The 16214-nt window shown below is 39.4% G+C and overlaps 1 protein-coding gene across 4 annotated transcripts in view; it reads left to right on the plus strand.

Moving 5' to 3' along the window:
* Positions 1-16214, plus strand: part of focad (focadhesin) — a 169904-nt gene that overhangs the window by 88674 nt on the left and 65016 nt on the right. For all 4 annotated transcript variants that reach the window (XM_047049347.1, XM_047049349.1, XM_047049350.1 and 1 more), the window contains 11 exons: positions 358-479; positions 996-1088; positions 1422-1510; positions 1953-1994; positions 9920-10028; positions 10542-10658; positions 10887-11125; positions 11206-11295; positions 11414-11561; positions 13466-13585; positions 13720-13842. In XM_047049347.1, coding sequence (XP_046905303.1) covers positions 358-479; positions 996-1088; positions 1422-1510; positions 1953-1994; positions 9920-10028; positions 10542-10658; positions 10887-11125; positions 11206-11295; positions 11414-11561; positions 13466-13585; positions 13720-13842 — 1292 coding nt within the window. The remainder of the gene's footprint in view (positions 1-357; positions 480-995; positions 1089-1421; positions 1511-1952; positions 1995-9919; positions 10029-10541; positions 10659-10886; positions 11126-11205; positions 11296-11413; positions 11562-13465; positions 13586-13719; positions 13843-16214) is intronic.

Below are 16214 nucleotides of genomic sequence, written 5' to 3' on the forward strand. Positions count from 1 at the left end.
GCAATTACATACATTTAGTCAATGTTCTTAAACTCAACCGATTATTGTCATTTTACTATACTGTTAATTTTGAACAGACATCAGTGTGTTTATTTAGAAAGATTACTCTATATTTCCATATTTCCTTTTGATTTGTATTTCTTTAGTAAGTTTGGTCTTAAATTTCATTTGGAAGTGGTATTAAAAGGTCTTAAAAAGTCTTAAATGTAACTTGTTTATACCTGTAGACACCCTGACCGCCCTGTTTTAAGATTTGTGTCTAATATGCTCTTCATGGCAGTTAAAAACATAAAGCAAACACTTCACATTGTTAAGTGATGTGAATGCACGTGTCTGGGATATCTTTGTGTTTTTCAGCTGGCCTGCTTCTTTCCTACGACCTGCCTGTTCAAACGGACCGCAACGGTCAGCCTATCAACCGATTCTTGCTCAGCCAGAGCCGCAGCTACCAACAGATGTTATCCACTCTTATTCATGAGGTGATTATTTGTGCGCCTTTCTTACATTTTCCTCTCTGCAACAGTTTACATTCTCTGTATTGTACCTCACAACAGAATCTCTCATATTATCCTGCCCCTTACTTCTGTCTGCTAAATCTCCCTGATGAACTCCTCTTTTCTGAATTTCTTTCTACCTTTCTCTATAATAATTGTTTTATACTTTGGGAATATACACTTGTGTATATACACAGTGTGCTCCAAACCTTTTTCTGTTTGTCTTCTTAATGTGTGTGTGTAAGATTGAAGTGTCTCAAGGAATATCTGTATTAACAGCAGATACATTCTGGTTAACTTCCACTGAACAGGCCAGATGTAACAGAAACAAACATTTTTCACTTAATAAAACATCAATCCTGTACCAACTATAGTGGAAAAGATGTTTGTAGTGTGTTATATCACATAACTTTCGGTATTTTTGCAATGCTTCTGAAAATGTTGCTTTTGTGATGAAAATTATTCAGCATTCTCGGTTTTTCCCTGCACTTCTGTGGACAGGTGAACATACAGCCATCAGAGTGGCATCGTGCCCTCCTACTTCCCAAAGGCTGGCAAGGGTTCATGAGTCGAGCCTTCCATGCCGTTTTACAGGTATATGTTTGTCTTTAACTCAGTTAGAACCTCGGATGCCAGGGTGCAGTCTCCCAACACACGTCTAAACAAAAAAAGTATCGTATTTACTAGTCGTAGCATGGGCACCTTAGGGACACAAACTAGGATACTACACTGCTTGTTCATTCTCATTCTCATTGTTGCCATGTGATTGAACTTATCATAGTTTTTATAGTATATATATTTCACTGACTAACAGTCATTTATGGGTGTAGTTTTAATATGGTCAGTGGATTTAGTTTACCTATAGTTTTCATGACATTTAAATGGGCTCCAGTTGTGGTCATTTCTTCTGTGACTGTATGGCACTAGGGTCGACGTGCAGAACTCGAGATGCAGAAGAAGCAGGCCAAAGAGAGTCTCGAGGAGCTACAATACAAACAGCACTGCGTCTGGCTCTGGTAAGAAACACAAGCACACACATATTAAACAAACTGTTCACAAACAAACCTATAACTTTAATTTTAGCATTGTCTTCAGTGATCCAGCATCGAATTTGAAGTAGTTACTGTGTTGTTTAATAGATTAAAAGAGGCTTGGTTCTTCCTCCTGAACAGAATATAGAAATGGTAAATGGTTGTGTTTGTACAGTGTACAAATGCAACACTGACACACAACATTGTCTTTATTGCCAAGAGTTATTGGCTAGGCACACTGCAACAATCTACAATGTCAACCATGTGACTAATACACTGACATCATATAAAGACAGGGTGTGTGTTTACATATCCATGTAGTTTGTGTGTAGGAAAAGGGGGAAAGCATTTGTGCTTGTAAATAAATAACATGAAACAGATTTTACAAATGCTTCTCTCTCTGAAAACATGCTTTTCCATCAAACAGGGTCAGGGACCAGCTTACTGATGTCGTCAAATCTGCATCAAAGTTAGTCTGTCTCCAGTTTCTCTCTTTTGTACATTCATTGGCAAAACATGAAGAAATTATATATTTTATGATGTATGTGCTGTTACAATGTGACAAATAATATATTAATATTTGTATTATTCAGAGTGATATTGTTGTTAGTGCCCACACACTGTGTGCACACAGTGTGTGGGCTACTATCTCATTGGCCAACCCCACCCAGCCTTTGGCCAGGCACAACCAATATTCTCTGTCATGTATATTCTTTATTATTATTTTCCCACCCCTAAAAAACGAAACTTCTTGGAGACAGTTGGCTACCTAAAACGGCAAGACAGCTGCAGAAACGCCACAGGCAAAGGCAAGGGTGATAACATGTAGCTTAACTATGTTTCCAGGCTGTGATATCAACACCCTGTATAATGATGATCATTAGTCCTGTGGAGCAATCAATGTCATTCAATATCCGAACAAGCGCAAGGCAGTTTTCACCGCGGATAGCTGGTCAGACACAACCTATATTCTCTCTCATATATATTATTTATTTTTTACCTTCCCACCTTAACTCGTCCCTCAGTTTTTGCACTAGATAGACAACGTTGGTGTCAGAATGTTCGTCTTGGTCCCGATTGCATTGCATGTATCTTCCCGAACATTCCGTTAGTCAGTTTAGGCTTAGGTACCCACGGTTACAAACGTCACTAACATCACAAACCCGCCCGCTTATTAACTTCTGGGAGATAGCTAGTCTAGCTTCCTAAAACTGCAAGACAGCTGCAGAAATGCCAGATGGCAAAGGCCAGGGTGATAACTATTTGCTCATTTAACATTGTGGTAAAAAACACATTTGTGAAATGAAATGTACAACACCTTATACGCTGATATTATTTGTACATCTACTTTCGGAAACAGCAGTTCAATTTTGCTATTTCACGCCTGGGACACACTGCCTGCGATTAGCTGCGATCTGCTGCAACGCGCCTGGAAGCGCCCATGTTATCAAATGTGACCGACCACACTGGTTGCGAAACACTGCGAAGTGCCGTGATTGCCTGCTATCGGCAGCGATCGTTTCGACAGTTTTCGACAGAATTTTTTTGCGAGACGCTTGCGAAATCAGCTGCAGGATGATAAATACACCATATTAGTTGATATATTTGAAAAAAAACATGTTATTAAGATTTTACGACATTAATTGTAGACTACGGTGAAGTGGTAAAGTTCTAGATTTTGTCTGTAGATTTTGTCGTGACGGTCACCCACGGCTACATTTCTGCCACCACGGTATCAGAAATAGGGCTGTACATGACTTTAGGCCATCTATCAGCAGTGATTGTTAAAGTGCATGTCGGAGAATAGCACGGACACGTGCTTCATACCGTAGTTGAGTTTGCGTGTGTGCGTCCTTGAGAACTGTAAGTCGTGCAACTTATGTTGTCAGTTCATTTAAGCCTGTTATTGTATAAGTCTATAGTTCTTCCTAATTTAAATTAAGTTAACTGGTGATTTTTATTTTTTTTTCCCTGGGCTAGCTAAATTGCACATGTCTGTTGATTTGATAGCGATTGCTACCTCATGTTTAGCAATCGCTAAACTCATGTTGCTCATGTTTGTATTTTAAGTGCATTATTATGCAGAAATAGTTTTAATTAATAAATAGTAGGTTTATTTGTATTATTTGATACAGAATGCTTAGCCTATCAAGATCAAATGAAGCCAACAGTGTACATGCTTTCGAGTACCTTAATCAATAGGCTACAGGCATTTACAATCCGTTATTACGTCAATTATTAATTGGCAGCATTTATGCCATTTAGAACATACTTTATGAGTGGAAGGTCTCTAAGTAGCCTTACCTTATTGCTTTAGGGAAAATAGGACAAAAAATATGTGCAATATTACATTAGCTATTAGACTATTACATTAACCTGCTCCAAAATATAGGGTTAGGACTTTGTTTGTCCGGCTGGGGGGGGAGTTTTCGGACAGACCTGCCCCCACTGCAAAAAAATCCTAGAGGACCGTACGTACAATATTCACTCTATATAAAACCTAACTACACAATGTTGGTAACAAACGTCCGTTCTATATGGAGTTAGATTTGTTTAATAATTCACAAACAAACGTAACGCACAAATGTATTTCATGATTCACAAATAAATGTAACGTGATTCACAAATGTTTTTCACGATTCACAAATAAATGTAAGTGATTCACAAATGTATTTCGTGATTCACAAATAAATGACCCCCATTACATTTGTTTGACCTGATGAACACAAGTTACAAATCGAATAAACACGAGTTACAAATCCCTGCATTTGTGTGTGTATTTTTGGAACTTTCCTGACGCGCTTAGATTCACAAATGCATTTTTTTTTTAAGATATTTTCTGCAGCCCATCAGATTGTCTCTTCCAATTTTAGCCAATCACATGAACGTGTCTATGTGAACTTCAACAACCTGCCATAATAACGGACATTGTCTCCTTCAGATCACGAGCAATGTTGTCTGGTAGCATGTAAAATGTGAAATATTGCTTGTTAATCTTATTAAACCAATTATCATACGTGATTGAATATTCTTGAGAATGGCAGGATCCATGTTTAGTCATGTCACATGAAATGCTGTTTTTTGATGCTTTTAGATAGGCCTTAGTGGTCCCCTAATACTGTATCTGAAGTCTCCTTTCCCGAAATTCAGCCTTGGTGCATAATTACAGCCACTACAAGCAGTCCCACAATGAGCTTTCCTCAAAACGCGCTGTTTCTGTGTCTGTAGCTTTAAATGCTAATGAGGAGGAGAGAGGCGGCAACATGCGCTAATCTTTACAATGGATGTATCGCAATGGCTCATATCCCCGTTGCTGTAAGATGCCTCGAATTTGCCCATTCTCATCTGATCACCCTGGTTTGCAGAGGTGCACACTCAAACATTTCAATGAGGGCAAAGGCGGATATCGCGCGTGCCATAACACCAACAGCAGAATGGTTATCCAAATAACAAAGAAGTGTACAACACTGGCGTTACAGCGGATGTATTCACATACATCCTTGATGCTATCTACCTTTAGATTAGCGACAGTAACTCAGCTGTCTTGTAGCCCCGTTGCTGTAAGATGCCTCAAATGTGCCCATTCTCATCTGATCACCCTGGTTTGCAGAGGTGCACACTCATAGACTCATAGTCAGTGCCGCTGCTAGCCATTTTGGTGCCCTAAGCATAATTTGTTTATGATGCCCCCCCCACCCCCAAAAAACCTGCATAGGCTCAGAAGAGGAAACGGAAAGGATATGTTTAGTTCTCTTTCGCGTGACTAGGTTTAGTAATACGTGATTGATGTTCGTTCACAAGTTATAATTACAGGTTTTGTCATTTTCACTTTTTTTGTACTTTACTTATAGTTCAGTGCAGCGTAATTGTTTTCCGTGATAATTAAATGCTAGTGTGATAATAAATGACCATTCCAATCATACAAACTGTCATGATACATTATTTTAATGCAGGAATTTCTTTTAAAATAGTATCTGCTGGTTTACATGCACCCCCCCCCCCCCCCTGTTGAAATGAACTAATGACTGAAAAAATATTCTTTCATTTTGCTCAACGAGATTCAAAGAACCGAATCAGTAAAATGATCTGAACTTACCATCACTATTCCCAATTGTGATTTCTAGCCACTGGGGGACCAAAGGCAGGCTAGGGGAACTCATATTAATGGGAGTCAGATGGCTGAGCGGTGAGGGAGTTGGGCTAGTAATCAGAAGGTTGCCGGATCGATTCCCCGCCGTGCCAAAATGACGTTGCTGGCCGTGCTATATGACATTGTGTCCTTGGGCAAGGCACTTCACCCTACTTGCCTCGGGGAAATGTCCCTGTACTTACTGTAAGTCGCTGACTAATTATAAATATAAATATATGTTAAATAACCTCCTAGAGTCAAGTTTTCATGTCATGGGACCTTTAAGTGTTTTCTCATAATCCGTTTCTATATAGTGAAAACGTATACCCTATACCGTTGTGTAAAACTTCCAAAACTAAAGTAAGTGCGTAATGTATGTTTTCTATTGCCCGGGAATTAACTAATATTTACCCTTAGACGCGTGAGTTCTCAATATGTCCGACGGTCCCCGAAACGGTAGCTAGCTAGCTTAAGTTAGCTAGCATAATACTCGTAGCGATGCTACTACTATTCTAGCAGACATCCTGCAAAAATAAATTCCATGGAGGTGGCTTCACCGGCTACGCATATATGCAACTTTACGCTGTGAGACCCGCATTCAAAAGATTACATATGTGCGACGCCACTCACTTAACGGGTTAAATATCATCCATCAAAGGTCATCCATCGTCATTCTGCTGGACCTTTCTGCAGCATTTGATACGGTTAACCCTCTTCAACATCCGGAAGATCAGGAGATACTTGTCTGATTATTCCACCCAGCTGCTAGTCCAAGCACTTGTCCTCTCCAAGATGGACTACTGCTGCTCGCCGGTCTCCCAGCATGCGCAACCCGCCCTCTCCAGAGGATTCAGAATGTGGCAGCCCGTCTGGTCATCAATCTATCCAGACGCTCCCATGTTACCCCGCCCCTCCTCTCCCTCTACTGGCTTCCCATCATGGCCCGTATCAGATTCAAGACTCTGGTACTGACCTTCCGAGCGGTGAACGGGACTGCACCCGACTACATCAAGTCTCTCCTCCAGCCTTACACCCCCACCGCCACCTACGGTCTTCTTCTGACTGGTGGTCCCACCGCTCAAGAGCACCCGGTCCCAACACAAGCTCTTCTCCTGTCTGGCCCCCCAATGGTGGAATCAACGCCCCACCTCCATTAGGGACACTGACTGTCTCCCCACCTTCAAGAAAAGGCTCAAGGCGCACTTGTTCCGGGAGTACAACGGCACTTAGGAATGATTGGCTGGACCTGATGTTAGTTTCCCCCAGGATCACAATGACTCTTATTGAGAGACGTATTGCTCCTGTTGGATTGTTGCAACTGTCTTAAAATGTCTGTACTCGCTGTGAAATGTATTATTGTTGCTTGCTTTTTCCACAGGTACACTCTTGCACTTTTGAGGTTCTTGCTGTTTAATTGTAACTTGTCTAACTACATGCTCTTATTGTTCTTCCCTTTGGGACTTATTTTGTTTCACAATGTATGTATTGTTTCACAATGTATTTTGTTTCACACATGTTCATGTTTGGCTACCCGCAATGTACGGGGCTTTCTCGTTGTTATGATCAGTGACCTATGCTCTTTTGTAAAGCTCTCTCTTGGAAGTCGCTTTGGATAAAAGCGTCTGCTAAATGCATAAATGTAAATATAATTCACGAAAAAAAGTGTTTCTACTGTTGTTTTGTTATAAAAACTTTCTGTAAGCCACTTCGAAATATAAAACGCACCACCACAAGAAAAATTTAAAATGTAATTATAAACCGCGGTTTTATTTCCGAAAAATAAGTTATCTACAAATATGTTCTCAAATATACATGAAGAAAAACATTCCAGCACATTTAAACAAGCCCCTCAGTGAAGGTTAGCTACTAAGTGACAGCAGCAGGCTGTCCGTCAGTGACAGGTGGGGAGAGGTGCACAAAGGGCATACTTATTAGTGGAATCTTGCTTCCAACTTTTGTTTTGACAACCCGGTTATTTGGAGCAGATAAACTTCTAAAAACATGCAGGGCTATAGTAGGCCCAAGGACCATGATCAATGACCAGGATTGAGAGAGGCTGACATAGAGGGAGTAGGAGAAGCTGACAAAGTTGAATGTGCTTTTCCATACTTACAACATGGATTCTCTGGATAGACGGTCACATGAGCCTCGAGTCTTCAGGCAGGGACGTTGTTACTGACAATGATCGCTTCAGTAAAAATACATTTCAAGCTTATTTACGTTTTTTGGGCATATTTTAAGTTTGCAGATGGTAATGTTTGAATAGCAATTCCAGCTGAAATACTGCCAGTGACAACACTAGATATTAGGTTAGGACCATTTTTACACAGGATTGCCCAATTTATTTGTTTTGATGCAACTTTTTCAATTATGTGAGGCTGCAACCTCTTTCACTAAGGGAAATGATAAGAGTTCTCCATAAGAGAACTCTTATGGAGTTAGATTAGTTTCATAATTCAAACAAACAAACGCAACACGATTCAAACAAACTTAACACGATCCAAACAAACGTAACACAATTCAGACAAACATAACACGATTCAAACAAACAAACGTAACACGATTCAAACAAACGTAACACGATTCACAAATGTATTTCGTGATTCACAAATGTAACGCGATTCACAAATAAATGACCCTATTACATTCGTTTGCAACCTGACAAACACAAGTTACAAATCCCTGCATTCGTTGGTGTGAATCCTTGCATTCGTTCGTGTGGATTTTTGGAACTTTCCTGACGCGCTTTGATCCACAAATGCATTTTTTCTAAAAGATATCCTCAGCAGCCTATCAGATCGTCTCTTCCAATTTCAGCCAATCACATTTACGTGTCTATGTGGACTTCAACAACCTGCCATAATGACGGACATTGTCTCCTTCAGATCACGAGCAATGTCGTCTGGTAGCATGTAGGTGAAATATTGCTTGTTAATCTTATTAAACCGATGATCATACCTGATTAAATATTGTTGAGAATGGCAGGATTCATGTTTAGTCATTTTCCGTGTTTCCTAGGCTAACGCAAAGCCCGTCTACCCATATTAGACATTCTCCGGTGATTGGCTAAAATTGGAGACATCTGATAGGCTGCAGAGGATATCTTTTAGAAAAAAATGCATTTGTGGATCAAAGCGCGTCAGGAAAGTTCAAAAAATCCACACGAACGAATGCAAGGATTCACACCAACGAATGCAGGGATTTGTAACTTGTGTTTGTCAGGTTACAAACAAATGTATTAGGGTCATTTATTTGTGAATCGCGTTACATTTGTGAATCACGAAATACATTTGTGAATCGTGTTACGTTTGTTTGAATCGTGTTACATTTGTTTGTTTGAATCGTGTTATGTTTGTATGAATCGTGTTACGTTTGTTTGGATCGTGTTAAGTTTGTTTGAATTGTGTTGCGTTTGTTTGTTTGAATTATGAAACTAATCTAACTCCATACATTCTACACTGAAATCTTAAGATTTTTAAGTGTAAATGAGCAGCAACAAATGTATGCTTAATAATCTTTGCCATCTTCATAAATAATAAGTATGCATACTTATTTAAAATATACAGAAATATCCATTTGAAAATTTCAGTAACAAAACGGACCCTATGCAACCAACGCAGGCACACCTAACAATTTCCCCAGAAAATCTACCCTCTCTAGTTATTTATATTTTAAGTGATTAGTGCTTAATAGCTCTTTTTACCTTACAACTGAGTACCACATTCATAGTGTTTGTCAAACACTACTACAATTGCAATCCAAAGTAATCCTGTGACCTAACTTTAAAAAATGTAAAATATTTTTTTTTTAACTAGATAAATACTTCTTGTTGTAATATTCACCTTAAAATATTGCAGTACACTTTCATAGATTTGTGTGTCACAAAAAATGGTATCGCTAACTGCCAAAACTTCACAGACTAGAATGTTACAGAGGTTACAAGTCTAAAGATAAGAAGATTGCGATTTGGGAGAAAGATTGATAATGGCCGGATATCCCAGATTCGTTAAGAAGCTCTTAACGCTAAGAGCTTCTTAGGAGCGTTCTAACGAATCTGGGAAACCCGGCCAATGTCAGTGAATCAGTTAGACCTGCTCTTACCTATTCCAAATAACTTATTAGTAAAATGCAGTATTCAGTGTACAATCCTCCCTTTTTGTTGGCCCTGGATGCTGGCATTAAATGCTGTAGAAACAAAACCCATGCTATCAAACTAGTATACTTTAAATTATTTTTCCTCATCACGCTTATGTTTTTGGTAACAGAGACAGCCCTGTGGTGCAAGGGAACTCCATCTTGGCTCTGAGCGGTCTGGCCACTGTCTTGGCCAAGTATGAGAGTAATCTACATTCAGAAACAGAGGTCGGATTTGAGGTAAGAATCTGGTGTGGAGTACTCCTTATTACTTTTCATTATTAATCAGGCTACATGGCCTAATGCCAGTTTGGAGACAAGTAATTAAGGTTTTACGTTTTTGTTTAGTCTTTTTTCCCCAATTAGAAATCACAAAATCTATACTCCATGACGATTTGCAGAATGTATGGTAGCAAATTGGGGTGAAACGGTAACAGAAGTCCCCCCATTTCCCCCCATTCGCAAAATTCAAATGGAAATGCAATCTGTCAGTCCTCTCATCATGGCGAGTCTTGAGTTACGATGTCACTTCCTCGTTCAGTAACTTGGATAACACTGAACAGTCGGCACTTCACTTCGGCAACGCCAATTCTGTTATTACAAGTACACCCCTAGTAACTAATTGTATTTCTCAGAACATTAATTCATTGATCTTTTGGGATTTAATGGATTTAGTTCTTAAGACAAACTATTTACTACCACTGAATTACTTGAGTGTATTGTACGTCTCTGTTATGTGCTCTGCTGCTACAGGTAGGGACGGAAATCATACCTACAGCCACCTGGTTAGCTATGTTGATAGACACACTACTTAGCATCATCAATAGCACCTATCAACCCAAAGGACTTGTCTTCCCCTGGTTCCAACACGTGAGTACAACAGTAGTACACTAGCTATGGAGGTGCCATGTCAGACTTTACTGTACAACACAGAACAGTGAATGAAAGGCACTTGCTGAACATCACTTGTTATCTGCTCTTCACTTTTAACTTCTTTGCTTTGCCCTGTTCAACCATATCTCTCCACTGCTCTGCTCTCCTCCCTTACAAACTATACTCTTTTTTTCTACTTTACACAATCTGTTCCTTCTGTTTCAGCGATCCTATTCTGGAGAAAACACAGCTAGCATCATCGCCCGCTCCTGTGCTGCCCTGGCACTATCCCAGATGGTGCCTGTGCTGGTCTCCAAGCACAAGGAGTATCTGCCTGAGGTTCTGTCCATCCTGAGAGCAGGGCTGCCTGATTCGCCCTCAGTAGATGAATCACAAACTGTCCAGTTCCATAGTGGCCTTGCCTTGGGATTGGTCCTCTGCAGTCTGCACGAGGAACGTCTTAGGTAGTCTCATAATAAAACATTCTTAACTGAATAGTTTTAAAGACTTCCTGCATACAAAACTCTCTCATTCTCATTAACAGTGATGTGTCAGATAAGAAGATGAATGATATGCTGAGGAACTCACTGGATACTCTTGAAGCCTGCTGCTTTGACACCAACCTGGAGTACAAGTCAGTTGTGTGTTTGTGTTGGTGTCTTAAAATGCAGCACATTGGTAGTAGTCATCGGTACAAGAGCTAGATCAATACCATCATACCTTTCTCTTCTTTTCTGACTGTACCCTGCTAGTATGGGCTGTGTGCTTGGCATGGGCCTGGTGTTGGTGGCTCTGTGTGGCAGCAGGCAGGTTGACCACAAGGCAAAAGTTTCCGGCACCCTGGACAAACTGCTATTAGGCCTCCAGGAGAGTGCAAACCAGGGACGCATGCTTCAAGAGGTACCATCAATAAAATAAAATAATAAAAAATGTATGTTACTGAAATAATTGGCCGTGGGTATGTTGTCCTGATATCCAGTGTAGTTTGAATTAAGAATGAGCAACGAAAATGAAAACGATCAATCATTTTATCTCCTTAGAATAAATTAAAAAATCAACTCAAATTACTGATGTAATTTCAAAGTCAAAGTGAACTTTCAATGCAACAAGTAGTTACACAGACAATCAATTTTAACATTTGACATACTCGTGCAAACAGACATCAACAGGTTAAAAAAACAACACATACAATGAAAAACAACATATAGAAGTAAAGTGCAAAGTGCTGAATAGCAGTATGGATACTACTTTATATGTTATTTTGCATCGTGCAGACATTGAGCTTACAGACAGTGTTTCCGCTATGTTGATTGGCGGCCCGCCACGGCAAAATTTCTGCCGCCACTGTATCAGAAATAGGGGCTGTACACATTTTTTGTCCGTCTATCTGCCGTGATTGTTAGAGTGCATGTCGGAGAATGGCACGGACACGCTACACAGCGCAGTTGAGATTGAGAACTCTAAGTCTCAATCTCGTATAACTTATGTTGTCAGTTCATTTAAGCCTGTTATTGTATAAGTCTAAAGTTCTTGCAAATTTAAATTCAGTTAACTGCTGATTTTCGTTGTTTGTATTCTTCCCCTGCTAGCAAAATTGCACATCTGTTAATTCGATAGCGATTGCTGCCATTGCTCACGTTTGTATTTTAGGTGCATTATTATGCTGAAGTAGTTTTAATTAATAAATAGTGGGTATATTGTTATTATTTGCTACAGAATGCTTAGCCTATCAAGATCAAACCAGACCTGCCCACACTGCTAAAATAAATCCTAGAGGAAACACTGTACAGAGTTAAAAATAAATAATTTAGCAGTCAGATTGGTCCTTAGTGGGTGTATGTGGTACCTGTTCATGATATTTTCTTGTGTGTTGAGTATGATGGCCTGTGGGAAAAAGGTGTTACTGAGTCTGGTAGTCTTGCACCGCATGCTGCGGTAGCGCTTGCCAGATGGAAGGGTGAACAGTTTGTGTGCTGGGTTGGTGGGGTCTATGGTGATAGTTATGGCTGTCTTGCGGCAACGGAACAGGTACATGTCCTCAGATGAACACTGTTCATCCGTTGCAACTCCGACATTCTATTTTATATGACTTGATATGTACATATAACAAATATATATATTTGTAATTAAATATATGTAGCAAATGATAAATGCACCAAAAAAAACTGAAAACGGTTATTTAATTGGTTAAATTCAACCTCAGTATTTATTACACATGTACATGAATTTCTGCACAGCTTTCTGTTTGAAAGCTAACATGTATGAACGTTTAGGCATGCTGCTTCAGATATCTGCACAATGTAGAACACTTGTATTTAAGACAGTTGTACTACCAACGCACACCTAATTGATAGCCAATGAGAAAGGGAGTTGCCGCACTCATAGACAAACAATGAATAGACAAGGAGGTCATCAGTAAAAAATGAAACCTGCGTTTTTAGCTGCATAATTCATTTGTCACAATGCCAGCAACAAAGTTGTCTATGTTTGCACTGCAGCTACAATTCAAGAAATCTCTCTTACTAATTAAACGCCGCCCTCGAATAAACGCCGCCCTCGAATAAACGCTGCACCAATAATGAACGTTATTTAATAAATGCTGCTGCGTTTATTCAAAGAAATATGGTATTCCTGTTATTATAGATTGATATTAATATTAGAAGGATTTTTGTGCAATCTGTCACAAAATCCAGGTATAACAAATAACAAATACTATAAATAGGTTTAACAAATACTAACAATTTTTTTTCCCTCTTCATTTTATTCCTCCTCTCTTTTGCATTTACCCCCATCCCCTCCCTTAGGTGTTTGCCTACTCGTTAGCTTGTGTGGCTGTGTCAGCCTTTACTGTAGGATTTGTAAGTGCCACCAAAGCAGAGGAGGTCATGAACACAATACGCAACAAAACAGAGGAGAGTCAACAGGTTAGGAGACACCTTGGTGTGTGTGTGTAAACGTGTTATTTTCATGGCTATAGTATGTATACACTCTATGTAGCTGTTACTGTAGCCTATTAGGTATGTGTCAGATGTGTGTCAGTCCTTTGTGTGTTTTTCAGACTCCAGGTTTCTCACTAGCCCTGGGTCTAGTGGTTCATGGATTGTCGCAATGCGGCCATGGCAAGGTTGAGGACATTCACCCTCGTCTCTTAGCTGCCTGGATCAAGATCCTACTTGCAGAGGTACAGTGGATTAGTGATGGGAAGTTCGGATCATTTGACTGACTAGGTTCCTGGAATATCTTTCAGAATGTGTTTTCAAGTACAACCCAATTCCAAAAAAGTAAAAAATAGAATACAATGATTTACAAATCTCATAAACCCATTATGTTACCCAATAGAACATATAAAGCATGTCAAATGTTTAAACTGATGAAATGTACAATGTTAAGGAAAAAATACGGTAATTTTGAATTTGTTGGCAGCAACACGTCTCAAAACTGTTGGGACGGGGGGATTAAAAGGCTGGAAAAAGTAAGTGTTACTAAAATAAACAATTGGAGGAACATTTTGCAACTAACTAGGTTAATTTCATACAGGTCAGAAACATGATTGGGTATAAAAAGAGTATCTTAGAGAGGCAGAGTCTCTCAGAAGTAAAGATGAGCAGAGGTTCACCAATCTGCAAAAACCTACATCTACATATTGTGGAACCATTTCAGAATAATGTTCCTCAACGTAAAATTGCAGACTTTGAATTAATCATCATCTACAGTACATAATATACTACAATTATCCTGAGAATCTGCATGCCTGTGATCTGCAGGCACTCAGGCGGAACTGCATAAAAACGGGCATGATTCTGTAATGAAAATCATTGCATGGGCTCAGAAACACCTCCAGAACACAATGGGCCTCATTCTCGAAAAAAAAAAAAAGTTTCTTCTGAATTGTTTCTTACGGGCTTTGGAAAAACAACGTAAGAAAAAGACATCCGCCAAATTCGCTTGAAAATGTGTTCCTACGCAGCAGAAGTTTTCTGAGCTGTGCTCCCCGGGAAGAGTTTTCTTAAGTTGAAAGCGCGTCCTCGTGCTCGTGAATTTGCATACATACATGCCCCGACAGCTCCTTATAAGGGCATGCAACAACAGTGACGTGTGCAGTCAGAATCGATACAATTCGGAAAGCAACAGAAACGCAAGTTATGTCCAAGCGAAAAGCAACACATGTGCATCGTTGCAACATTATACTAGTAAGATGAGCAGTGGAAATGTTTTCCATTGGATCTAACAAGTGTACAGTACACTAAGCAAGGTTAATTATTATAATTATTTAAATCCAAGGATGTCTGTCATGGCAAGCCGTTTTATTATTTAACCAATGAATTTTTGATATCCAAAAATAGAATTCTTGATCTCCAGAATTGAATTCTTGATATCCAAAATGCAATTCTTGATATCCAGAATTCGAGTTTTGGATATCAAGAATTCATTGGTTCAATTATAAAACGGCTTGCCATAGTCTGTAGAGTTGATGTGAACGCAATCACCAACGATTTCTCATAACTTCAAACAAGGAGAGTTTTCTTAAATGCGATTGCTTTGATCCTTTTATAAGGAATCGCATTTGAGACAACTCTGGCCGATTTACGAATGTTATTTCGAGTTCGGAAAGTGTTCTGAACTTCAGAACAAATCACAGATAAAAGTTTCATGAAAGCCAAATGTTTTACAAATCCAATTCAGAAATAAATTCCTTCTTAAATTCTTCTTAACTGCGTTCGACAATGAGGCCCATTGTCTGTAAACACAGTTTTCTGTGCCATCCACAAATGCAGGTTAAAGCTCTATCATGCAAAGAAGAACCCACACGTGAACATGATCCAGAAACACTGGTATACAATGATCACGTGTCGAACCGTGCCACCAAAATCCTATTACGCTCTCAAGAAACTAGTTCTGCATAAAACATAGACGCATCGACAATCGACTGGAATTTCAGCGACTTTTTTTGTTAGCTTAGCACGCCTCGTTCTTTTTTATGAGCAAAATATTGTGTAGATGCCAGACTGTGGAGAGGGAATCATTTTCTAAAATACTTTTCGTGGTTCACCTTGCGGCCTAATGAAAGCCACTACTAATGCGATACAATACGATTCACCCTTATTGCGATGCAGTGCGATTTGACACGATTTGATTCAACGAGATGCGATGCGAAACAAAATGATGCTATGCAATTTAATATGGTACATAATGATTTATTTCTTATTGTCAGACAGCAAATCATAAATTAACTAAAAAAGTGAATGTTTTACTTCACATATTAAAGGTCACATAATATGCTATTTTTGGATGCTTTTATATAGTGGTTCCCCATTACTGTATCTGAAGTGTCTTTCCCGAAATTCAGCCTTGGTGCATAATTACAGCCCCTACGAGCAGTCCCACAATGAGCTTTCCTCAAAACGCGCTGTTTCTGTGTCTGTAGCTTTAAATGCTAATGAGGAGGACAGGGGCGGCAACATGCGCTAATGTTTACAACGGATGTATCGCAATGGTTCGTAGTCCCCGTTGCTGTAAGATGCCTCGAATTTAGCCATTCTCATCTGATCACCC

This window comes from Hypomesus transpacificus, chromosome 25 (genome assembly GCF_021917145.1).
Source record: "Hypomesus transpacificus isolate Combined female chromosome 25, fHypTra1, whole genome shotgun sequence".
In the NCBI taxonomy this organism is placed as follows: Eukaryota; Metazoa; Chordata; class Actinopteri; order Osmeriformes; family Osmeridae; genus Hypomesus; species Hypomesus transpacificus.